The 25,597-nt window shown below is 41.3% G+C and overlaps 3 protein-coding genes across 3 annotated transcripts; 2 read left to right on the top strand and 1 right to left on the bottom strand.

The window, feature by feature from the left end:
* Positions 1 to 1,348: 1,348 nt before the first annotated feature.
* actr5 (actin related protein 5) lies at positions 1,349 to 8,283 on the bottom strand. Its single transcript, XM_032575805.1, has 9 exons — positions 7,883 to 8,283; positions 7,388 to 7,626; positions 7,103 to 7,272; positions 6,810 to 7,027; positions 6,366 to 6,530; positions 3,203 to 3,307; positions 2,871 to 3,010; positions 2,560 to 2,692; positions 1,349 to 2,408 (listed from the first exon to the last, which is right to left on the bottom strand). The coding sequence occupies exons 1-9, from the start codon at positions 8,264 to 8,266 to the stop codon at positions 2,085 to 2,087; spliced, it is 1,878 nt and encodes a 625-aa protein (XP_032431696.1). The 5' UTR covers positions 8,267 to 8,283; the 3' UTR covers positions 1,349 to 2,084.
* Positions 8,284 to 14,778: 6,495 nt separating this feature from the next.
* Positions 14,779 to 20,233, top strand: LOC116725222 (vesicular inhibitory amino acid transporter-like). The gene is given in 3 exon segments (XM_032571136.1): positions 14,779 to 15,606; positions 17,353 to 17,637; positions 17,639 to 20,233. Coding segments are annotated over 3 exon segments (1,572 nt in total). The 5' UTR covers positions 14,779 to 15,222; the 3' UTR covers positions 18,542 to 20,233.
* Positions 20,234 to 20,714: 481 nt separating this feature from the next.
* bpifcl (BPI fold containing family C, like) lies at positions 20,715 to 25,473 on the top strand. The gene is made up of 16 exons (XM_032571149.1): positions 20,715 to 20,856; positions 20,954 to 21,081; positions 21,351 to 21,462; positions 21,599 to 21,727; positions 22,882 to 23,037; positions 23,134 to 23,197; positions 23,312 to 23,372; positions 23,469 to 23,560; positions 23,663 to 23,839; positions 23,941 to 24,000; positions 24,098 to 24,265; positions 24,472 to 24,539; positions 24,626 to 24,668; positions 24,738 to 24,798; positions 24,958 to 25,034; positions 25,121 to 25,473. Exons 2-16 carry the CDS (start codon positions 20,982 to 20,984, stop codon positions 25,196 to 25,198), a joined length of 1,446 nt encoding a protein of 481 aa, XP_032427040.1. The 5' UTR covers positions 20,715 to 20,856; positions 20,954 to 20,981; the 3' UTR covers positions 25,199 to 25,473.
* The last annotated feature ends 124 nt before the right edge of the window (positions 25,474 to 25,597 follow it).

Genomic DNA, 25,597 nt, shown 5'->3' with positions numbered 1-25,597 from the left:
GAGTATAAAGGAGCCATCTAAGAAAGTACTCAAGTAAGAGTAAAAAAGTATTTGGTAAAGAGACTACTCAATTACTGAGTAACATGTGGGTTAATGTTTTTTTAAAATGATCTAATCAGATAGACAAAAATATAAAGATAAGTGCAAATATGTGCAAAATGACATTAGAAAAACAAAGCTTGTGTAGAAACGAGAAGTTTCACTTTAACAAATTGCAGGTGTGTAATCCAGAAATTTTACTCAAGTAAAAGAGGCAATACTTCAAAGTGTAAAACTACTCCTAATTGCACATTTATTTCAAAAAGTTACTTAAGTGAATGTAACTACCCACCTCTGGTTTTGGACTATCACAAAAATGTATATTGTGACTACAATGGAGCAAAATGTAGAAAACCGCAAGGCACGACTGCATATTCCAGTTTTTGCAACACTGTTCTTTCCCGCCAATAGGACAACCAGTTGAAGAGTCAAATGTATGCACACAGTCTGTGCACGCAAACATGTGAATAGACTCACGACAATGACAAGATTTCCCATAACAAACCAAATTTGATTTTTTTGGCTATTTTAAGAAAAAGCTTAGTGGTATCTGTCACAGATTCAGAGTTTGGACTTTTATTTTCCCTCTCCTCCGCCACAGGTCTGTGGGACATTGGCTCATCCCGTCTGCTGCTCCTGCTGACCTACAACACTGCAGCTCACAAACAAATCCTCCTAATTGGACACCAGCCAACGCGGTGGCAGCAGGCTTGTTTGGAAACACAAGCCCCCAGTCAGTGAGGTATTTCCCCCCTGCGCCGTGAGGTAAACATGGTCCAGAAACACATAATGATGGTGCTGATTGGCCCCAGCAGGAAATATGCTGTTTGACAGGACATCTTGCACGTTATCATCCTTTAGTAGGGAGAAATAAAAATGTGGAGACCTGTTACACATTATCAGGGTGGGTTTTTTTTGTTTTTTTTAGAGATGCAGTTATACAGTTTGATTTCAACATTTTCCTATATATTTTTTTTCTCCCATTTTAACCCTTGTGCTAATCTTCAGCCAATCCTGTGGAAGTCGCAGGCCCGCCGTGGCTCCTATCAGCCGCTGCTGTGGGAACGGGGCCTTTCTGAATGCATGTGCGCCGCCTGCTGCCATGTTGTTACTTGAGGAGAAACAGAGCAGGCCGAGCGCTGGTTTGAACCTTGATCCCTGACACGGCTTCCCACATAATACTATTAAACTACTCAGGCCTGCTGCACTGCGTGGTCACCAAGGAGCAATAAAATCCACACACTTACCGGACTGCTCACACGCTGGCCAGGAAGACCAGTCTAAACTCTGTAGCTTGTGCACATCATGACATTAAAATCAGACAGTTTAATAAGTTTTACACTATAGGGAAAAGTAGAAATGCGACATTTAGTGATCTCTATAATGCAAACATAAAGGTCAGTGTTATACAATAGTTTACGTATATCAAAAAGGAAAGACATAACATTGTATGTTTCGTTTCGCCATCTAGTGGAAACAAGAATATACTGCAACATAAAGTAATGGGTTTCTGATGAAAGGATTTGTTTACACTAAACACAAAACAGACATGATGAGTGGACAAAAGGAAAACTTAAGGAAAAGAGGTTAGATTAGAGAAAAAAATGTAGTGATGAAACAGACTCAACTTTACTTTAAAAATCTGTATTCAAATAAACAAAGAAAGCGCATGTTTTTTTTGTTTGTTTTTTTTTACAAAATATTGAAATACGTGTGTCAACTAGACCTTAAAAGGTGATCACCATTCAATATGAAAGGTTTCGATCAGCATTTCTACAGACGTTAATTACAAATTTACAAAAGACCCAAAAAGGAAAGTCTGAATGAGAGACGTCTTTGAGGAAAACTCTAAAATTATAACACTGGAAAAAGATGTAGCAATGTTTGGTTGAAACTACAGCTGCAAAACATATTGAGTAACATTTGTCATATAATGCAATAGTCCAACCGCAAAGGACTCAAAGGTTGGGATTACCAAATCAAACCAAAATAAAAAATAAATGCATCACGTCAGTCCAAACTGCACTCAATGAATATTTCTCATTTCAGGAGGCAGCCATGTTGACGTCAGCAGAATCTGTGGATAAGGATGGAGCTGGGGCGACTGTAAAGGTTGCCGAGGCGGCTGAGGCTCCTGTCAGGGTCTGAAGAGCCGCAGGGGGCTCGGCGGGACGAACAGGAACCGGTTTGGCGAGCTTCATGGGAACGAAGACGTTAGAGGCGCAGTGTTCGCTCAGATATTCGCCTCCTTTCTCCTCGTAGTCCTGCCGGCTAATCCAGCCTTCTGCTCCTGCTGCGGCTGGATGCTCCAACGCCCAGTCCCGCGCTCCGTACCACGCGTCCAAGCATGGCCGGGTTGCCATGGTTACCTGTGTAGGCAGGTAAAATTAGATTATTATATATACGGTAGATTTTTTTTCTCACCCGGTTTCAATTCAAAACAATTATGCTCGTCAAAATCTGCATTATGTGTCACAACATGATGTGCATTATTTTAAAAAGACATTTTGAAATGTTAACCTTGAAATGAGACTGGAATGGCCTCAGTGCCAGCAGCTCCCTCTCCACCCGCTCCTTCATGCCAGGGTGCTGCATGTTCCCTCCCGTCAGAAACACATTGCTCACCAGCGCCTCCTGCTGCTCCGGGGTGTATCTGTTTGTGGTAAAACAAATTTATATGTGAAGTTCCAATAAAACTGTATGCATTTCCATAAAATAAAACCCTGTTGTGCATTGTTTTAAAAGAAACGGTTCTTATTGGCCAAACGACTACAATGCGAAGCAGTGGGGTTTTTTATTACTGCAGTGGATCTGTAATATTGTGTTTTTACCTTGCTAGGACATACTGCAGCGTCTCCATCAGTCCCATCTGGTCTTCTCCGATCAGAGAAGGCTGGAACAGGATTTCCGGACAGCGCAGCCGCTCCGTCCCCACAAACAGCTGGTGGTACTCGGCCATGTTGAAGGCGGGCTGGAAAACAGCTCATTCTTTTAAGTCTCGCCCCAACGTCTGTTTTTCCGGAGCAAAGTCCAGAGCATGAGCAGAAAACTTGACTAAAAGTTTACTTGCAGATACTCCTCCACACTCTCCGGCCCGTCAGCACAGCGTTAATGAGGCTCCCATGTATTTATTAGAGAATCTACAGTGTCGGTGTGCCACTACCTGAACGACGCCGGCGGATTTTTCTGACAGCGGGTCCTCGGGGAAGTCTGAATCCATCAGTGCCACTCCGTCTCCTTCATCCACCGGCTGCTCTAACTCCGACACCTGGCAGAGAGCGAGAGAACAGCCTCAGGCGTCTTGTCAGCCGCAGATAATCCACTGCAGCAGGCGGGAACAAATCCTGCACATTCATTAGGAGTCTTAACAAAATAAAAATAAAAAAAAGACTGGATCATCTACATTTTTAGACTACAGATGAAGCTTGATCACTAAGAGTGCTCCTGACTTTTACCTATCCAAGCATTTGCATACTCACTGTAACGCAAAGCAGTGGAAATATGGAATTTGCTCATTTTACAAAAACATGGTTCGATTATTTATCTACAGTGCAAAGAAAAAGTGCTTCATCTCTGTTTCAGTTTATCAAACTAATCAGACAAAGATAACCTGAGTGAATACATAATTCAGTTTTTACATTACTATTTCATTTATTAAAGAAAGGAAGTAAAGTTACTCAAAACTTTAAGAAGAAAAATCAAGGCCCAGCTTCATCTACATGTTCAAAACTGTATCATGTTTATCTTACAAAGCTAACAAAGTTGGATTCTCCCTAAAATCTAAGGGGTTTTCCACCCATTAGAAGGATGTTCACATTGAAACATAGAGTGAACTGCATCCGTTTCTGGTGACTCCTGTCTGTCTTTGACGTGTGTCCAGCTCATGTTTAGAGAGCAGCTGAAACACCAGGCATAAACCTTTATGATGTTCAAAGCAAAATTTAAAGCTTATGAAGCAGACGACTTTTTCTGTTGATCTTGTTAAGGTTGAGTTTTCAATAAATCACATCCAAACAAAGAGAAAACATACTAGGATTGTAATTAATTGATTACTGAAATAATCATCAACTAATCTCCAAATCGAATAATCGTTAATTGGAGAATAGGGACTGAAAAAAATGGCAATTTGCTGAAAGAACAACACCCTCAGAGAGGTAAGTAAGTCAGAACTGTACAAAAATACAAGCATTTTGCATTTATAAAAAATAGAAACCTTTGTCTGTAAATATATCCATACAGGGGAGCCATATAGGGGGGAAAGGTTATGACAATTCTAAGGTCCCTGGATCACAGGGAGCCCCCCACAAAAAAAAAAAAAAAAAAAATATATATATATATATATATATTTATATATATATAGGCAGCAGTTAGTAGAAGACACAAGTACGACTGTGGTAGTTACTATGCTGCCTAGAAAAATAATAAAGTCAAGTTTTCAAAAAAAAAAAAATTGATTAGAGAGAGAAAAAGACAAGAGTGTCTATTTGTAACAGTTTTTCTCCAAGAGAGGTGAGAAGACTGTGTGAAATTATCAAAAATTTAGCATAGTTAGCTTAGCTACAGACTACTGTTTGCCTCCATTTCACTAGCATTTAATGAATTAAGGAAAATAAATACCAAGATATTCATATATTTAACTTGTCCCTGTACCTTTTACCACACTTGACAACAGGTGACTCAGTCAGCAGCAGCTCTAATCCCCGATACCAACATAAACTCCTTACCTCCGTCCCAGTGAAAAAGGTGAGCAACACTGTATCCAATGACAACCTAGTTAGCATCATTCCAGGGAATCTATAGGGATTTCTCTGTGTCTTTGCTCTTTTTACAATTACACAACAAAACAATATATTTGCTGCTGACGGAAATTCAAACAATCTTTATAAAATGATTTAAAAAAAAACAGCCTCCTGTCTGGACTGCAGTCAGTCCAAACAGTTTTACTTTAGCTTGCATTTAAATTACAGATACATATTGTCACCTCCTGACCCGTCCTCTCCTAAGTGAAATTAAAGCTGCAGTATGTAATTCTTATAAAAAATATTATTTTTTACATATTTGTTTGAACTGTCATTGTGTTATGACATAATGGCATGAGAGATAATCTGTGAAAAAATTATTTTCTCTGCCTTCTCCAAGTGCTATTTAGAAACAACCAATCAGAGGCAGGAGGCGGGTTTTAGCGCTGTCAATCACAATCTCATTTGGCTGCTCATCCTCCTTCCCCCTTGCGTTGTGCTATGCTGCAGCTAGCATAGCATAGAGCTATGCAGATTCAAACTGTGAATGCTCAGTTTAGTTACCATAGCTACCAGTGACGGCAGATAAACAGTTTTCCTGTAACAATAAGTTGTTTCTCATCCATTAACACATTTAGCAGTGAGTGAATGAAGTTGCTTAACAACACTAAACCCTCCTCCTGGTTCTGATTGGTTGTTTCTGGTCAAACGGTGCATTACTTTAGCTAGCAACGGTAGTTCAGGGAGGAAGTGGAGGAGATTGATTGTTTTCACAGATTATCTGTCTCGTAACAAACTGTCACGATATGGTGACAGCTTTCACAAATATAGAGAAAACCTATTTTTATTAAAGTTACATACTGCAGCTTGAATAAAATGCAACTACACAGCATTTTTTTTTTTGAGAAGTCTGGATTGTTTTATGTATATTTTGCACGTTGTCTGTGACTGCTGCAAGTGGGAAGAGACATTTCAATGAGATAAAACTAAATAATAAAAAATTTAAGCAACCTATTTACATGCAGTATGTGGACTGTCGCATGTAAAATTCATTAGCAGTAAATATTGTGCTAGTATCAGCATTGAACCAAAGAAAGCGAGGCAGTTGCAGGCCTTTAAAATTGTGATGCTTTTGATGGGTCACATAGACTCAAGAAACTGTAACAGTAGTTTCACAGGGGGGGCGGGCCCAATCTAATTTTTTGTCATGGGGCTCAAGATTCCTGGCGGCGCCCCTGTAGTCCACACTCCTCAAGTGGCATGACTTTAGCTGGTTGAAGTTTTACTAACCACCTTTTCTATCCAAGTATTAATTGGTTGATCCAATAAATAGTCACCAGATTATCCATATACTGCATTGATGTTAAGCCAAACAGAAAGGGCTTAGCTTTTCACATGTTAACTTTATATGTTTTTTTTTTTGCTTTGCCACAACAGATCACACATATATTGAGAAAGCTATACTAACGCTTTATCAGTGTCAATAAAATGTTTATTTTCTAAATTAGTTGAATTTTCGGTGTGTTTTTACTGTGTACAAACTAGACTTAAAATGATAAATCAGTAGTTGAACAGAAAAAGCCGTACCTCCATCTTCCCCTCCCCTCCGTCGCTCTGCAGCAGCTTCAGCCTCCCCTGCTCCACCGCAAGCTGCAGCTTGTTGATGTACGACTGCAGCTCCTCGGCTGAATCCATGTTGAGCTCCATGAGGCTTTTGTGGAACTGATCCAACAGGCCGTCCTCCAGCAGCTCCTGCACACACAGTGCTCTATGATCGCTGTGCTGCACAGTGACTCAACAATGGCTGCTTTTATTATCACAGTTTGTTTGACTTTTGCTTGTTGCAGTGCTGAAACCATGGAGTAAGCAAAGTATGTTTACACTGATTTTATTAAATCATAGTAATAACAATAAAACAGACGTGGAGCCACAGATTTTGTTAGTGATAAATAAAAGTAGTTTGAAAATATGTTTAAAGAGTTGGAAAACTTTTTTTTTTTTTTTTTTTTACATATTTAGAGTAACAATTACTTGTATGGCCAAAAATCGGTCCAGCCTCTCTTGATCCTGCTGCAGCTTTTCTTCCCGCCGCCGAGTGTTGATCTCCTGAAGTCTTCGGAGCTGCTGAGCTCGCCTCTCTTGCCGCTCCTCCGCACTAACGCAGCCTCCTGGCACCTTCCCAGAGAAGGGAAGCTGTATCCGGTGAACCTCCCGCTCATAAAACTCCGGGCAGCGCCACTTCTCCAGCTCTGTGGACCAGACAAAACAAAAGGATTAAATAAATACATAAAAATAAGATGTGGGTACGTCAATCTGTGTTATACCTTCGTGATAATCCACTGCAGAGTAGCTGTGCCCATGCAGCAGTTCCTCCATGCGGCTCAGTGTGATGGCGGCGAGGTGACCTGGATATTTCAGCTGCAGGAGGCGCTGCAGGTAGGAAGCCGCCTGACTTCCAGCCACGTTCACACGTTTAGAGTTCAGAGCGTCCAATCTGAAATCAAAAATCGCATCAGGTGAAACAGGGAAGGCTGCATTAAGTGTAAGTATAATACAGTCAAAATACGGTGGAAGTACTCAGGATGATGTCTGCGTGTGTTGAGGCTCACCTGCCGTTGACGACAGGCAGGATGTGAGAGCAGTGGTAGCCAGAGGACAGAATGATGCCGGTGTTTGGTCGCTGCAGGTTCCTCTGATTGTTGTTGTGGTAGAAGCTGTACAAGCCGTCCACGCCATAAGACACAAACGGGACGCGGTAGCACTCGAACAGCAGCTCTGACATCATCTGCCGGCAGTGCAGTGGGTTGCAGGGGGCCTCTGTCATCAGGATGGGATGCTCCACACTGCCCTAGATGTGAGAGAATCAGAAACAAATTCAGCTAAACTCATTCTTACAATTTATGCAGAAGAAATAAAGGTATTAATAAAATCTAAATGGCATGTTTTAATTTTTTTTAAAGTTTTTACAGTGTGAGTTTGAATGCAAACATTATTTGAAAATTTCAGGTATTCTGAAATGACAAGTATTCACAAAATGTTTCCTGGAATTACAGCCAATTAATCAGTTCGTCCATTTTCACTGAGTTTCATTGTGTTTCCCTGACCTCCGAGCTGAGCCCCAGGTGTGTGAAAACATAGTCCAAGATGAGCTCCTGGATCTCGAAGTTCACCACCACGTTGCGGTCGAACTGGCTCTTGAGCAGCCACCGCAGCGGCTCCAGATTCGGGATGTCGTTCCCTATCTGGGTTTCGCTGCGGGCGGCCCCCCTGCTGCGAGCCGCCACCGACCTGAAAAGCAGCCGCGGAGAGTCAAACTCCGCCGCCGGAGCCGCCCAGCCGGCCCGAGTCTGAAAGGAGCCGTTGTCTATCACTATCGGGGCCGCCGTGGGGGTCACGCACTGGGCCGGGAGGTCAAAGACTGGATCTGGGGACATTTTACAGTCCTGGAAGGAGAAGATTTGACACACCGGTTGATCTTTAGAAGCCATGTTTGAAATGTGTCACAGCAAAATACACCCGTGTTAAAACCAAATGTTGCCAACTATTAGTTCCCAGTTACTTCCAGCCCGCCTGGTGACATGGGGGGGAAAAAATAATAATAATAAAAATCGTGGCCACGAAATATTAAGTCGTTCCCACGAGTTATGTTAGGTCGTGGCCACGATTTTTATTTGTATTTTTTCTCCCACCTCACCAGTCGGGCTCTGTACAAAATGTTTGACTTCCATGTATTAAATTAGCTTAAATGTTTTCTATATATATATATAAAAAATGTTTTACCTGAAACAATAAACTCACGTTTAATTCTGTCGACAAAATTTCAAAAATGTATCTTTTATCACTTCATGGGAGGAGTCTAAGAGAGTAATGTTAAATTAATCTGCCTTTCATTTATGCTTTTTATAGCAGAAATTCTAGGAGAGTCTAATTACTTTTCCAATAATTCGTAGATTGTCTGGGAAATTAATGTGATATGACACAAAACTATTATATGATATTATCCTCAGGAAGAGGAGGGTAAGGTAGATAAAAAACCCTCCTCAATTCATTAAATTCAATAGGGATATGCAGCGAGACTGACATCTTGGATCACCATGTCTCCATAGCAACTATAATGTGGCCAATCTTTTGTTTGGGAGGCACACCAGAAAACAATCTTTATGTCCTACCATCATAAATGTGGAGTTAGATCAATTTCATTGTGGTTGTAAGTGGAGGTGCGTGTTTGGTGTTATTTAGGTTTTTTAATCAAAATCACTGGGTGAATTTGGAATGAAAAAAAAAAGGATATTTGTTAGGGTGAAAGATCTGTGATGCTGTGGGCCTGCTTCTCTTCCAATCCGCCCCGGGAACCCTGTCATCATGCATAACATCATAAGCTCTTTGAAATACCAGATATATTCTAAACGAACCTGGTGAAATCTGCCAGCACATTGTATTTCAACAGGATAGTAGTTTAAGTAAATGTACTTAAACTGAAGGCTGGAATTTCTTTTCCATCATGAGAATATGTCACTGCAATGTAAAATGCATTTGTTTCCAGAGTTATAGGTCACTTTTGACTTTTTCTCACTCATAATGTGGCCTGGAACAGTAATGATTAAATTTGACCACCAGAGGTCGCACCAAACCTTTTTGAATTAGATTTGACTCAGAGAAACTGATTATTTTTTGGTACTAGAGAGGTCTGCTTCAGTGAGGAAGTCTACAGTTCTACAGTTCATATGGACACCCATATTCAAGTTAGATATTTCTTTCTTAAAACTCTGATTTTTTTCTTACACATTCTTTTTCCCTTACTTTCCATTTCCATTGTCATCTTGACTCCAAAAACTGAAGTTACAGATGTACAAGACTTTGGGCGATTTGTGGTTGTGAGATAGTGCAGACTAACAGACTTTGCATTTAGGTTATAGATTGCAAGTAGTAGTAATTACATGTTTTACCAATACTTTCAAATAGTGAATTACTGTCGGTCTCGGCTGTAAAGGGCTGAAGCTTCAGATGTTTCTGAAGAGAACTGTTGTGCATTCACACACTGTTTCACTTCCATTTATCACAAACTTAACAATAACTACACACATCCCTAATCTTTTCTGAATTTTTAACCATTGAATTATCTAGAAATGTGTTATTAGATGAAAGTGATAAAAGTAAGATGCCAAGAAATGTATGTTTGTTTCTGTTTTCTGGATGGATTTATTTCCTAGATAGCACAGATATTGAGAGGCAAGATGAAAAGTAAGAAGAGAGTGTGTGTGTGTGTGGGTGTGTGTGTGTGTGTGTGTGTGTGTGTTTATGCGTGGGTGGGTGCCTGTGTGTTGTGGGCGGTTACAGTATGAGGCATGATGTTGTGTCACTGAAGCCCGTGCACAGTTCACTGCTCAGGCACAAAGCTCTAAGTGACTGCGTCCCTCTCCTCCTGATGCTAATAAGCAGATCTGGGTCACCTCACCCTCTTAGACACACGTGCATGGATGCACATACACTCACAACTGCAATCTTACCATCCACCCACCCACAGACACACACATACATGCATGCAGACATAAACTAAAAAAAATAAAAAGAAAACACCCTGTCTACTTTCTATTTAAACTCACACACACACACATATGGAGGCTCTGATTCCTCCGGGGCGGCAGGACGTGACATGGTGCTGCTGTCTGCGTACAGCCCTCGCAGCTCTCTGCTTGTTGTGCTTGTCATCCAGGCAGCGGTGATGAGGCACGAGGGAACAAACAGCCTACAAGCACTGGGGGACTGCCACGCATGATGCCAAGCAGCCTCCATTTTGTGGAGGAATGAGCAGACCGCTGGTTCTCTCTGACAAGGAAGAGGAGAGAGAGAGGGGGGGGATCATGTCAGGCTCAGTTCTGATGAAATGACTCAGAAGCTTCTACCCATTACTCCAGTTCAAAGTATTCAGTAAAACCATTTGTATTTATTCAAATTGTACGGTTTTGACGGTACACCATTTTGATTCCAACACCCCCTTCCACCTTTCTCTGTCCTCTCTCCCACATAGAAAGAGTCCTCTTACAGAGATGAAGAGCTGACAGGGATCATCATGCATGTCGTTCGATTCTTTTGTAATAGAATCATGAATACAGAAGAGAAATCTGTACTTATGAAATTTACTCAGACTTACGCTACCTTGCAAAAACATTATTTCCACATTAGAACAAGGTTTTCTTGCATTTTAGTAGGATTTGATTTGGTCCTAAACAAAGCAGCACATATCTGTGAAATGGAGGAATGATGACGTCAAAATCTGCAAAGTGTGGCATGCATTTGTATTCAGTCACCCGTGTAGATGGGAGTTTAATCCCATCTAAAAAATATGCGCCTGTCATAATAATCCACTGTGAATTTGCATTACCAGGTAGTTATTACAATCACGCTTTTAATGTCACAATGAACTAACAACTAATTAGAGCCAGTAACAAATAAACTGCTTTTATAAACAAAAATAAAGGGTAGCTCTCTGAGTTACTGAATAAATTCCTGTGCAACTTTGTGTAAAGGTCACACAAAGTCTGCCAACGCACTCCACAAGCATGAAAGGTTTCCCTTTCAGCAGTTAAATCAAAAAGAGGAAGCAGAAGTAAAAAAAGCCTTGTGACTTTTTATTTTCATTTTTCAGAGAGAAACATCATTCTTGGTAGCCATGTTTATATTTTAGAGCCAGTTATTTTAAATCAATGAAGCAGTTTTGACTTCAAAACAAACATCATGATGCAGAAAGACAACCTACTTTAACACTCAAGTGTTTTTTTCACATGGAGCATTTTGGTTTCAGAAAACTGAGTAAAAGAATTGTGCAGTATCTGATTTATTGGAAAATGTATTGACGGAGAGACACTCAAACTGAAGGAAGGCAGCAAAAAAAAGAAGAAGCAATTCCATTGAATGAATATAAGTATTATCACATGTAGAAGAACAGGTTTTTGTTCTTCTAAAGAACAAAAGGTTTTTGATGCTCTTTCACTTTTTTTTTTTTTTGTTAATTACATCTTAGCTTAGGTCTTATATCGTTGACACAGTGCAAGTAAAGTCCAAGAAAAGAGGAAATGTGCAGGACAAGAACTGCCAGGTCCATTAAAAGTCCACAGCAGGACAGTATCTGAAAGTCACGTCTTTAAGAACCAAGAAGAAGAAAAATCCCATCCAGAGCTCACACAGGAGCAGAGGGATTTGTCATGAGCCCTGACTTATAGGAGTTGAAGTATTTGTGCATATTTTGCGTGTGTGTTTCAAGCACAATTTTCAGTCAATTTTACATTGGTTCTTTGTGCATCACAGTAAAGCGCTGAATAACTACAGGCCACTTGAATCAAATGTCGTCTGTTCCAAGTAATCTGTGAAACTGCTTTGATTCACATGCACATGTGTAAAAGTTTAAAACAATGGAATCCAGTGAGAAAGTAAGGCAAACATTGCATCTTGCACACACACACACACCCTCACCTGGGTGTGTGTGTGTGTGGGAGGCAATCACTAAAATTTTAAAATGTAATTGTGAAAAATTAGCAAAACTCACTGAAATGGCTAATTCTAGCTTCTTCACAAAAAAGACCTTGTAGTGTGAAAATCTCCTCCCTCCACGCATCATCACACACACACACACACACACACACACACACACACACACACACACACACACACACACACACACACACACCCTTAAATCTGAACGTGCACACACACACAGTCCAATTACAGTGGCCATGGCAACTATCAGAGATTATTGCTCTCAGTCAGCGCTGCACGGCTGTCAGTGGAGGCTGTAAGCCTCTGCACACACACACACCCATACACACACACACACACGCGCGCACACACGGTAACACTTAACGCACACCCACTGAAGACTCCTTCTTCTTTGCATACGCGGAGTGTGAATTAATCCTCCTGTTTGTAGCCACAGTCACCCCAAAGGCCTTTGTCAGAAATTCTTGTAAGGAAGTGTTTTTCAGCAGTGAGGCTAATTTTTTTGTATATTATGTTCAAATGTCTGTATTTTATATGTTCCAGTCCCTTGTCGCATTACATGCTCATAAATAAGATTGATCTGCACGTTTTTATTTATTTATTTATTTTTTCTGCGTGTTTGCATGTGTGTGACATTTCCTCTGTCCCGTGCGGCGTGGGCCCGGGGACTCTGCGCGTTATGCGCGGGGGGACGGGGGAGGAGGACACGCCTCGAGGACTCTCCCTGGATCCTCCGCCGTCCCACGCACGCGTATCCGCTCATATCCTCAAACACACGGATGACCCACACAAACTAACAAACACGAGCGCGAACAGCAGCTTGGCAGAGCAGCCCAAGCCAAGCATGAAAATATGCGGAACTTTCTCTGTCCTCCGGCCTCTTGCTAAATTTAGACCTCTCATCCACGCTGCATGTTTTTTTTTTTTTTTTTTGTCTTGCAGTGTTTCTCCCGCCGCACTGACTAGCCTTTTTTTTTTTTTACTCCGTTCTCTTGGTGCCAAAACAATTTTGACCTAAAACAAAGGCTCAGTCAGAAACAGAAATTTAGTTGGTTTATAAAGACGTCCTGCATCTTTATTTGATTTGATTTTTATTTTATTCAACTCGCAACGGAAAGACGAGCCCCTTGTTTTTTCCTTGGCTCCCTTCCACAGTCGGGTACATTTCTGCAAGCCGACTGCAAAGACCGGATGACAGTTTTTGCTCAGCCCTGTCACAGCAGATTAGGGAGGCAAAGACGGAGGTGCTTCCTACTTGCAAGGATTAGAGCTGAGGTGGGGGAGAAACCGCGTTCCTCCTCTCTGACTTGTTTTCTGTGTGCACATTCAGAAAAATATAGCCCACAACACGAAAACCTACACAAATGACACGGAATGCTTATTGAATTAGCGGTTTAAGAGCGCTAAAAGACAGACGAGTCGGATGTGAGAGTGGAGCTGTCCGCGGTGCTGCCGGAGCTCCGCATCTGGCCAGCTGCAGGAGGCTCATCATGTCAGCAACGAGTTGCTTCCCCTCACAGCCCGAAGAGAGAGAGCTCATCTGGACTGACCAGGGGCAGGAAAGTCATAAGGCAGAAAAATAAAAAATAATTAGATTAAAAAAAATTCTCAAAGCTCTAAAAAAAAATTTTGATCCGTTTGCCTTTTAAACGCAAATATATATATAATATATATATATGGGTAACATAAAATCTAATACATAAATGGTTCATTCCCATTCAAATGGGAAATGGTTCCCATTTGAATCAACAATCCTGCTTCTGCTTTGCTTTCTTCCGCAATTTGCAAATGTAAAAACAAGTCTTCCTGACCAAAACGCCATGCCTTTAAGCTATTGTTTTTGGGGTTGTTTTTTTTGTTTGTTTGTTTGTTTGTTTGTTTTTCTGCACAAAAATGTGGCCCGCTATACGAGCCTACTTGATAATACCGAGGCCCGTGTGTGTCGGCTGTCGGGTGGTGCGCGCTTCGTTTCACAAATTTCAGATTGGTTTCACATGTTAGACTGCAGCTCCGCGGGTCAGAGGGGAGGAAGAGAGAGAAAATGTTGCTTTTACTCGTAACAAATAAAAAATAAATAAATGGATACGTTGAGGTTTTCCCTTCTTTTTGTCTTATAGGCTATCGTCTTAAATAATTTTTAAGCTTTTTTAAATTTTTTCCCCCGAATTACATTTTTAGAAAGAAGTCACCTGCTGGTTTTTGGTGGCAGGTGTCTTTGCCATTCCGCCAGATCACATTGTGGTAGCAGGTGGGGTTTTTTTGTTGTTGTTGTTTTTTATTATTCATGCATCATTTCAGAGGGAATTCAGAAGCTCTGCCTCCAACAGGCCGGATCTTTTTTTAACATATATATAAATATATTATTCATTTATTTATTTATTTATTTAGGTCGTGATCACTCTGTCGTTAAACTCTCGCCGAGGGAATAAACGTCTCTCTCTCTCTTTGCCACCCGCGCGAGTCGGGAGCGCGAGGGCTGTGGCACTCTTTGCGGACACGTGCACGCTCCTCGCCCCCCCAACCCCCCCCTTCTCTCTTTCTCTCTCTGGTGCTGATGCTGAGAATCCAGCATCTTTCTGATTCCAGCATCAGACGCTGGATTCTAAACTGAAAAGACTCTTTGGAAAAATAGCGCTACAATTAACGAGCATCCGGGACGCGTGTTGGTTTCTTCTTCTTCTTCTTCTTCTTTTCTTCCTTTATGAGGGAAGGTGATTTCTGATGGAGTAACATGGATGGACAAGCAAAGAGAAGCGGATGAGGATTTTTCTAACGATTTGGAGGGAACAGCAGCTGCGACGACATTCAAAGGCCATCAGGCATGATTTTTATGTAGGAGCGAAAACATCAATCTCCATGTTCTTTTGGAGGGGGGTAATCTGTCAGATTTCTTGAAGTGAAGAACAAATTGATCTTGGATAAGCAGTAATAAAAAAAATTTAAAAAAAATATGGCTCATCTAATCCGACACAAGATCAGCAACAAACTGACCAATGCGGCCCACACGGTGTCCAACAAATCCCAGGCCAAGGTCAGCGGGGTGTTCGCCCGGCTGGGCTTCCAGGCCGCCACGGACGAAGAGGGTCTGGGCTTTGCAGAGTGCGATGACCTGGACTACGACTACAGGCAAGGGATGCAGATGGACGTCCTCCGGGGGGAAGAGGAGGAAGGAGGAGACATGGAGGGAGAGGGGGACGTGGAGGGGGACACCCGCTACCAGAGGGATGGTACCGGTCCGAGGCAGTCGACCCTGAAGAGCGGCGGCTCCCTGGAGGAGGACAAGCCCAAAATCACGTCATGGGAAGCTGGATGGAACGTCACCAATGCCATTCAGGTGCTTTTATCACCCATGTGTGAGTCGGCGGGGGGTTGGGGAGGATGGGGAGGGGGTTACATGTGCTCACAGCCAGCCCGAGGAATAGGCGAGGCAGGCAGCTCCCACTACAACAGTGCAGGGGGCTTCATCCCACAGGTCAGGTGTAGAGTTAAAAACGTTTTATGAGTGAAGCAGAGGTAATCCTGGCGTTCAGAATGTTAAATGTTAGTTGGTCTCATCAGTTTCTCTGAGTAAATTATTTAGGTGTTTAGTCTTCTGCTGCCTATAGAAAAGAAAATATAAAATTACAACTTCAGCGAAATATAATGTTTGGATTTCTCTATTAAACATTTTGGGATGGTATTAACAATAAAAAAAACAGGATTAAGGTAAGGGATATTAAGAACAAACATTAAAAATACAGACATACTTTATCCTATGAGTAGGCCTCTATAACTTGCAACTCAATTCAAGCAAAACAATTTAAAATGTAAAGTTCACATAAAATGCTGTGAACGAAACAAATCAAAGACAACTGTACATACATTAACTTACCATTGAGTATTTTTTACAGTGTCTATTGGTAGACAAGACGTTCCAAAATATTAAATTAAGATAACATGACTGAAAAATAATAAATGATCACACAACTCTGTACTTTCAAATAACATATTTAGTTACAGCAACAACAAAAAATCTCTTCAATAGCAGTACAGTAATGGGTTTTAAAGCTATGTTGTCTTTTATTTTATTATCTCTCCTTTTTTTTACATCTTCTTATTGCAAGACTGCAATTACATGAATGATTTTTGTCACTCCTTTTTAAGTTTTTGTAAGCAAATTTACAGTGATGAGTATTTATTTCAGATCATTTACAATTAACAAAACATAAACAAAAAATTGAAATGCACAGAATCAAATTCACTGAGACATCCAGTGCTGTTATATTTTTGTTGAATAAAAGTGTTATATACTTCTGACTGGTATATGCTTTCCTTAATAGTGGTTATGTTAGATTCATAAAGCATAAAGCAAAACACACACACACACACATCAAAATCTGATTAGGGCCCCAAACCTACTAGGATCGTCTCTGCATGCAGCGGCATGAGGCCTGCCACGGGACAAAGGAAGTCGCCTTGATTTGACATTTTTACTTTTGAAACATTCTCAGACAGTCGGAAATGTAAGACTTGAAATACGTTGTTTTTGTAGGACTGAAGCAGGGAGAGAGAAAAAAAAAAGAAAACTGGGGGTGGATTTTGGTCCTAATTAAATGCAGAACAATTTCACGCTGCATTCGCGCTTTGTGCGTGAACCCACTGCGGTGAGCGGCTCTCGCGGTTTATTTATTCAAATCTTTTTATCAGCGGAGCTTCAGGCAGGGCCTGGCCGACATCGATTGCCACGAGCCGCGCTTATCGGCGTCTTCATCAAATTACAATCACAGTCAAAGAAATAAAAAATAATAATAACATTTGAACGATTCGACGTGGCGCTGACCGAATGGGATGTGGAAAAGCATTGTTCATTAACAGATTGCATTTATTATTATTATTATTATTATTATTATTATTATTATTATTATTATTATTATTATTATTATTATTATTATAAAGCCCATTCGATGAATGTCTTTAATCGTTATTATGTAACATGGGAGCTGAGTGAGTAAGCCCGCCGCCGCCTGCCCGGGCTGATCGGCCTGTCACCGCGATGCGGGGCCTCGCTTATTATCGCTGAGCTGCGCTTCTCTGTCCGCAGGGCATGTTCGTCCTCGGCCTGCCGTACGCCATCCTCCACGGCGGATACCTCGGCCTCTTCCTCATTATCTTCGCGGCAGTGGTGTGTTGCTACACGGGCAAAATCCTCATCGCGTGCCTGTACGAGGACAACGAGGACGGCATCAAGGTGCGCGTCAGAGACTCGTACGTGGACATCGCCAACGCCTGCTGCGCGCCCCGCTTCCCCGCACTCGGCGGCCACGTGGTGAACGTGGCGCAGATCATCGAGCTGGTCATGACGTGCATCCTGTACGTGGTGGTCAGCTGGCAACCTGATGTACAACAGCTTCCCCGGCTTCCCAGTTTCCCAGAAGGCCTGGTCGGTGCTGGCCACGGCCGCGCTGCTGCCCTGCGCGTTCCTGAAGAACCTCAAGGCCGTCTCCAAGTTCAGCCTCCTGTGCACGCTGGCGCACTTCGTCATCAACGTCCTCGTGATCGCCTATTGTCTGTCCAGGGCACGCGAGTGGGCGTGGGAGAAGGTCAAGTTCTACATCGACGTGAAGAAGTTCCCCATTTCCATCGGCATCATTGTGTTCAGCTACACCTCCCAGATCTTCCTGCCCTCCCTGGAGGGGAACATGCAGAAGCCCAGCGAGTTCCACTGCATGATGGACTGGACCCACATCGCAGCCTGCGTCCTCAAGGGCCTCTTCGCCCTGGTGGCCTACCTGACCTGGGCGGATGCCACCAAAGAGGTCATCACAGATAACCTGCCCTCGACCATCCGGGCTGTGGTGAACCTCTTTCTTGTCGCTAAGGCGCTCCTGTCCTACCCTCTGCCGTTCTTTGCAGCTGTAGAAGTCCTGGAGAAGTCACTGTTCCAGGACGGCGGCAGAGCCCTCTTTCCTGACTGCTACGGCCCCGGTGGGCAGCTAAAAACCTGGGGTCTTGGCTTAAGAGTAGGTCTGGTGGTCTTTACCCTGCTCATGGCCGTCTTTGTTCCGCATTTTGCCCTGCTGATGGGTCTAACTGGAAGCCTGACGGGTGCAGGCCTGTGCTTCCTCCTACCGAGCCTCTTCCACCTGAAGCTCCAGTGGAGAAACCTTCTGTGGCACCACGTCTTCTTTGATGTCTCCATTTTTGTTATTGGAGGCATATGTGCCATATCAGGCTTCATCCACTCCATTGAAGGGCTCATAGAGGCCTACAAGTACGACATCCATGACTGAGAGTGGAAAGCTCGCAAAACACACGGTTGACCATCTGGACATTAAAAAGAGAATAATTTGTGTGAAATGTATTATCTTTTTATTTTTGCCTTCGTGATAATGTGCAATAAAGAACTCTATTCGCCAATCAGGCACAACATTATGACCACTGAGAAGTGAGGTGAAAGACACTGATCAGCTCATTGCCTTTGCTCCTGTTTGTGGGTGGGATATGTTCTGTAGCAAATTAACATTTTGTCCTCAAGGTGGGCCAAATTCTGGTGAGGTGTTTCCAGCTTTCAGCTGGAGTTAGATTTGATGTCATCTATATGGGTAGTTGCCCAGGGTGGTTTTAGAAATGGGGCAGCACAGGCACTAAATTAAAATAAATAGCTTATCAGTCAGTTATACCCTAATTGCCTTTATGCATTTGCAGTCATTGGAGATTCGACAACCCTGTGTGTTGATTAGGTGTAGCCTGGTTCAAATGTCTCAATGCCAACATTTGAACATGTACTGATTTTCTCATTTGAAACTACAACACATTTAAGTCGATTTTGTTGTCTTTGAAACCCAATCTTATATTTCAGTGTTCAGTTCATTCCCTTCTGCTTTAGGCTTATTGAAATTTCCTCCACTGTACTTCCCTTTTAACAAAGCAAAGGTCAGTGTGTTCTAACTACCCTTTTGACTTATTGGCTCTACATTAACTGAACTCGCTTGGTCTTTACTTTGTCAATCGCTAATGCTAACTGTTTTTTTTTTTTTAACCAGCAGTAGTACTTGTACCACAGTTAGCAAAGTTTAACATAATGAAAGAAGGCAAGCAAAGACAATGCGATGCTATAGGTAATGTCCTGTGAGGTGTTGACTTGGCCTCTGAATTCAGCAGATTTAAATCCAGTCCAGCGTTTGTGTGATGTGATGGACAAACAAGTCCAAGTCGTGGAAGCCCCACGGCCTACATTTTGGTGCCAGATACCACAGTTCACCTTCAAGGCTCCCTTTATAGGTCAGGGACGTTTTGGCAGCAAAAATCAGGACCAACACACTATTAGTCAGGGGGTCATAATGTTATTCCTAATCGGTGTTGTGTAAAGTAGTTTGCTCATTCCAGAAAAAAAAGAGTTTCATTCAGCGGACAGAGGACACAACCTCCACACCAGAAGAAGAGGGCATTAAAGACTCTGTCCATGTGTCGATCTTTATGCAAAGATTCAGTGAAAATGTCAGTAAGTGTGTCAGTGTTTGTATCCGAGGAATGAAATATGTGGAAAAACAATGAAGTCAATATGTTATTGTTGGTTTTTGAGCTGCTATAGGTATCAATAATCAGAGAAAACAACAGGCACTCATCAGATCAGATGGTGCTCTATAAACCATGAATATCTTCTGTGTAGTGGTCTAAACAGAATGAATACATTTCTGTCGAGATTCGTAGTTTCTCCTTCTTCTTTTTTTATGTTCTGAAGTCCTCGTTTGTTTCCTCTGTGTTTTCAAGTGTCATTCTGGATGGAGTGAAATCAAGTGCAGGCAAGTGGATCCTAATTGTGTATTATTACAAAACAAACAACAACAAAAATGCGTGTCTGATAATATTCTGTTCCTGTTGAACGTGTTCATTGTGATTTATTGGAACTACTCATGGTGTGTGAGATTAAGAGTATTTGTTGAATTAAGAGGTAAATAAATGAAATATTTTATGGCTGGTGACGCTAATGTTTCATTGCTTAGAGTCATTCAAGTTTCCACAGAACACTTTTGAAATTCTGTTTTGAATGGTTAATTAAGCTTCCTCTATTTGTAGTGTTTGCACTCAAAGAATACAGTTTTAGTGTGTTCTAGTTCAATAAACTCCTAATAGTTTAATCTACTGCATTGAAGCAAAACATCCCCATCGCTTTACAACACAGACATTTTAAGTCAAACAACAATCACTATTTTCATCTGAAGGATAATAAAGAACTCTTCCAAATTATTGGTCGTACCTACTGTTCCTGACGGTGTAAAAACCAGGAATGGGAAAAATATAATTTTCTGTTAGTTAATGTTTAAGTCTTGAACAGTTAAGGTACTTTTGATGAGATTACCTACACCCCTTAGCTTAGAAGCTACACAAGAAAAGTAAATTTGTTACTTTCAGTTCCTCATACCGTCATAGACAACTATCCCCCTGCTATTGTTAGGTGTCAGCCAGTTTCACTTCTCATTAGTGCAGTGCAGGAAGTACAAGTCGCATGTCTTCACTTGTCTGCAGCCACAGTACGAACAGAAATCAAAATCCTTCTGCAAGAACTTTTTATTCAACTTCGTCCGCCATCTGTTCCTCATTTCAGGTATGTTATTCATGTCACATTTGCTTTCCAGAGGCTTCAAAATATGCCGGAAAGGCTGAGCTGTTGTTCAAAGTGATTTTCTTTTGTCATTTTACAGGTAAGGGAGGCACAGAAGAAAAAAAAAAATGCTTCCATGTGTGATGGTAGTTTTTGTGCTCCTGTCGTGTGCCTGTGGAGAGAACCCTGCAGTACAAGTCATCCTGACAAACAAAGGGCTTCAGTACGGTAAGGGGATGTGAGATGCTCTTAAACCACCCATATGCTTGCAATTGCTGTCAGCCATTGACTATATCACAATCATTGACTTTATAACAAACATCCGCTGCTTTTCTGGGAAAGGCCTAAAATCTTTCCAATTATTCAAATATTTCTTTAAATTTGTCACGACACCCTTCGACTCGAAATGGTACGAGACGGATGGATGGATGGATGGATGGATGGAGCAGCAGCTTAGTTTGTTCACCATATGTCCTATTCATGCGCTGTTGTTGCAGGAAAACATGAGGGCACAGGATGGATCCAGAAGGAGTTGGAGCAAATAACCTTTCCTGACATCAGTGGCAGCGTTAACATCTACATCGGAAATGTATACTACACACTATCAGGGTAGGATCATGTTTTCACAGTAACAAGAAACAGCTCATGTGCCTACTGGTTTGCCATGTTTCCTCCATATAGCCTGCAGATATCCCTGACTTCAACGTACATTTCCACTCCTTTTTCTTTTCCTCTTGTGTTTTAGTGTGACTATAAAAAAGTGCGACCTTCCAGAGCCCAACGTAGAGTTTGTCCAGCAGAAAGGCTTGACGACATCAATAGCAGGTCTCAGTTTTGCTCTTACTGGGGAGTGGAGGACTCGTTTTCATGCGATGTAAGTTCTGATTCCTTTTTAACCTTCAACGCTTTGATTAGAACACGAATGTCCCATCTTTCCATAACACCCGTTGTATTGGTGCTTCCATAGGATACAGTTTTCAAGACATCCTGTCCTTCCAAATAAATCTATTTTTTCCAATTAGTTAGCCAGATTGGTTTAAAGGAAGGCAGTCTTCATTGCTTTTGTAACTCTACCAGGAAATTATTTTATCACAGTGGCATCTTAAAACAATTGAGGAATATCTTATGTTTCCTTTTCACTCTAATGAGGAAGCTTGTGATTTCTTTTACTTCTTGTTTCCACCTCATTCTTTCATATCAAGCTCAGCACAAAAAAATTAGAACAGAAAATAACATTCAACACAGCCGTGGCAAGATTTAGATTCTGAATGGCCTCAAGTAGCAAAATTATAGCACTGAGAAAATGAAGTGCATTATTGTGAGCATAAAATAAAACTAAGCTACATTTCATTAACATCATTTCAGTGCCTTTCAAAAATATCCACATCCATTAAAATGTTTCCCATTCTGTCCCACTGACTTGAAATTTCTATTTATTTCATGAGGATTATGTATCAGAGGCTAACATAAAGTCACAGAAGTGAAAGGAGAAAAAAATAAATACAGTAGTCATCGAATTTGCAAAACAAAAGTTGAAAAGTGTGGCCTGCATATGTGTGTGTGTCTGAGTGTGTGTGTGCATCGCACACCTTAATAAAATCTGATGACCATATGAGACTCCTGAGACGGAAATGTATCCATCTGGTCACACATCTCTTCCCTCATTCAAAAGAAAAAAAACAAAAAAAACATGACTATCATAAAAATCCCTGTTTGCAGCTTCCTGCAATCCAATTAGTGAACACAGCAAAACATGGAAGAAGGATCTCTGCTCAGATGACACCAGAATGCAACTTTTTGACCTTGGTGAAAAACCAACACTGCACATTACCCTGAACAGGCTAGCCACACGTTGAAACATCCTGCTTTTTCTCAGGGGGAGAGACATAAGTTATTTACATACACATGTTCAAAATCAAATATATGTTAATTATTTTATATAAAAACCTGCTAAACAGCATTAGTATTTCACTAGACCTTGGTGAGTTATGCAGCAGCACCACTGATCTTCATCTTTTAAATCTCCAGACATGACGGCGGATCATTCGACATGGCTATATTTAACATCGACGTGACCTCTGCAGTGCAGCTCGGGAGTGATGCTGGGGGGCATCTGTCTGTCAGCAGCATCTACTGTAAAGCTTCGGTCGGAGATGTGGCCATGGAGTTCTACGGTGGAGCCAGGTACAGAGAAAAAAAACAAAACAAAAATAAACAAAGGGATTTATCTACCCCACTAAGATGCCAGGGTGTCAAATCTGTCTTCTTTTATGTCCACAGTTGGATTTTCCAGCCATTTGTCAAGCATTTCAAAGGACATATCATTGGGAGAATACAAAGTCAAGTATGTATTTCAGCAAACCATTTAAGCATATTATTGATATTATGTACATAACCTGACCACACTGTAAATATTAGGTTGTTTGTCGTGTTGAACAGTGGCTTGTTTCGTACTCAGATCTGTCCTGAAGTTGAGAACTCCATCATGGACTTAGACCACCATCTACAGGCAATGAACGGTACTGCAACATCCTTTAAATAGAATCTCTTCAAATTTAATTGAACGATTCAAGATTATTGACTGAATTAAAACAATACATTTTATGTTGTGTCAGTTTCCTTTGACGTAAATGAAGTTCTTAACTTTGACGTCCCCCTCACTGGCGTCCCTGACATTGAACCTTCGAATATGAAGTTAGGGTTAAAGGTAAGCTAGGGTAACCAGCTTACCTTCAGGATCTGTTTCTGTATGGCATTGTGAACATGTATTCATGTTTTATGACACATTGTGTGATCTTTTCATTTGAAGGGGGAGTTCAACAGCATCAAAACTCACAAGGAGCCTCCATTTGTGGCCCAGGAGTTCATCTTGCCTGAGCTGCCAGGTTATATGCTGTCAGTGGGCATATCAGAGTTCACGCTGAACTCTGCCTCATTTGGGTACTTCTCAGCAGGGGAGCTTCAGGCCCTCATCAATGACAGCATGGTAGGTGCAGCCATAAAGAGAGAGAGCAGAGGAGGAAAATATTGTGAATTTGTAGTCACAGATTTCTTGGTTTGCCGATGCTTCATGGTTTATGGTTTCAGATACCGCCATATATTCCTTTCCACCTGAATACCTCATCAATGGGAGCGTTCATCCCTCAGGTAGGTTTGTCTGTTCTGACTTAGTCGCATAGGAGTATCAATTAAGTTTTCTTCCTTTTAACTAAGTACTCTGAAACGTTTCTCTCTCTCTGTCCAGCTTCCCAAGATGTATCCGGGTTTGCTGATGAATCTTCAGGTGTATGCCAGACAGGCTCCAATGTTTTCCTTCCAGCCCGGCTCTGGTATTCTGGATGTCCACGTTGGTGTAAAGGCCACTGCCATTGAAGCCAATGGTACACAGGTCCCTCTGTTCACACTCTACGTTGTAAGTACCTGTGCTGTTTTACTTGAGAGAATGACCAAATGAATTCTTGTATGCACCCTTGCCTTCTAATTTTACACAATAGTGTTGGTTACTCAAACATGAACTGATTTCTCCTTTCAGTCTGCTGATATTTTGCATGCCAATCAGCTAGATTAACTCAAAAGAAATAAATAATTTAATCATCCCATATTTTTTTTCCTTCCAAGGACTCAAGTTTCACCAGTAAAATGATGATTGCTGACGGAAAGCTGAAGGGCTCCATGATGTTGAATAAGTACGCCTTAAATATGTATCAGAATGAAATATTTGACACCCAAAGTTTTAGCGTCTCTCAAAATTAACAACACTGCTCCCTTTTAGTGTTACCTTGACACTGGGGCCAAGCGAAATTGGAGTCTTTAAGGTAAGTGGCAAGTAAAAGTAGGTCATTTGTTTTTGGTTATGGTGCAATACGCCATGTTTCTGCTTGCAGACTGATGCTTTGGAAAATGGAATAAGGACTGGGATGGTTATGGCCTTACGTAAACTGAATGGTAAGTTTTAATTATGTCACTTTGCTCACAGCTCATGATCTCATGACTGATTTCAGCTTCATTAAGTCTTACATGCGATAGATGTAAATAAATGTATTTTAAATATTTAGATTAGATGCCGTTAAGCATTTGTGTCATAAAATTTATTTTTTTTTTCAGCAAAACTGGGAGAAGGGACCATTTTACCAAGAATGAAACACGCACAACTGGTCAACACAGTCCTGGAAATGCAGAAGGTAACCAACTTATCCAACACACATTCATGCTTCTTTGATTAGCACAAAAGTCTTTTGTCTAAGTCATTGTCTGTTTTTCCAAACAGGGGTTTGTAGCCATTTATTCAGATGTGCAGATTCTGCAAACAGACAGAAGCTCCTACTTATCAACATCATACTTGTGAAACATTCTTTTTTGTTCTTGGCTCACACTCAAAATCTAAACAGCCTTAAATTATCGGGTTTGAATCTCTCTCCACGAGAGAAATGCATCTTTGACTGGAATATAAACCTGAATCTGCCACACCTTGCTACCCAATGCATACTAACACATAAACAGAAAATTAACACATGTACAAAATATGACCGTTCGTCTGGTGCTCAGCAAAACAACTGACCAACAACTGGAAGAATGCTGCCTGTATTTGTTCAGCAATAAATATTAATATGCTTCAGACATGGTTTCTTCATGGTTTTTTGTCCAAACACTGCAACTTTCACATTCTTGGTTAAGTTTATGAAAAACCCATTTACACTGTTTTATTTTCATTCATAAATGCTAAAATACTGTAATTAAAAATGTC

This window comes from Xiphophorus hellerii, chromosome 1 (genome assembly GCF_003331165.1).
Source record: "Xiphophorus hellerii strain 12219 chromosome 1, Xiphophorus_hellerii-4.1, whole genome shotgun sequence".
Taxonomy (NCBI): domain Eukaryota; kingdom Metazoa; phylum Chordata; class Actinopteri; order Cyprinodontiformes; family Poeciliidae; genus Xiphophorus; species Xiphophorus hellerii.
This window is presented reverse-complemented; position numbering and strand designations above follow the sequence as displayed.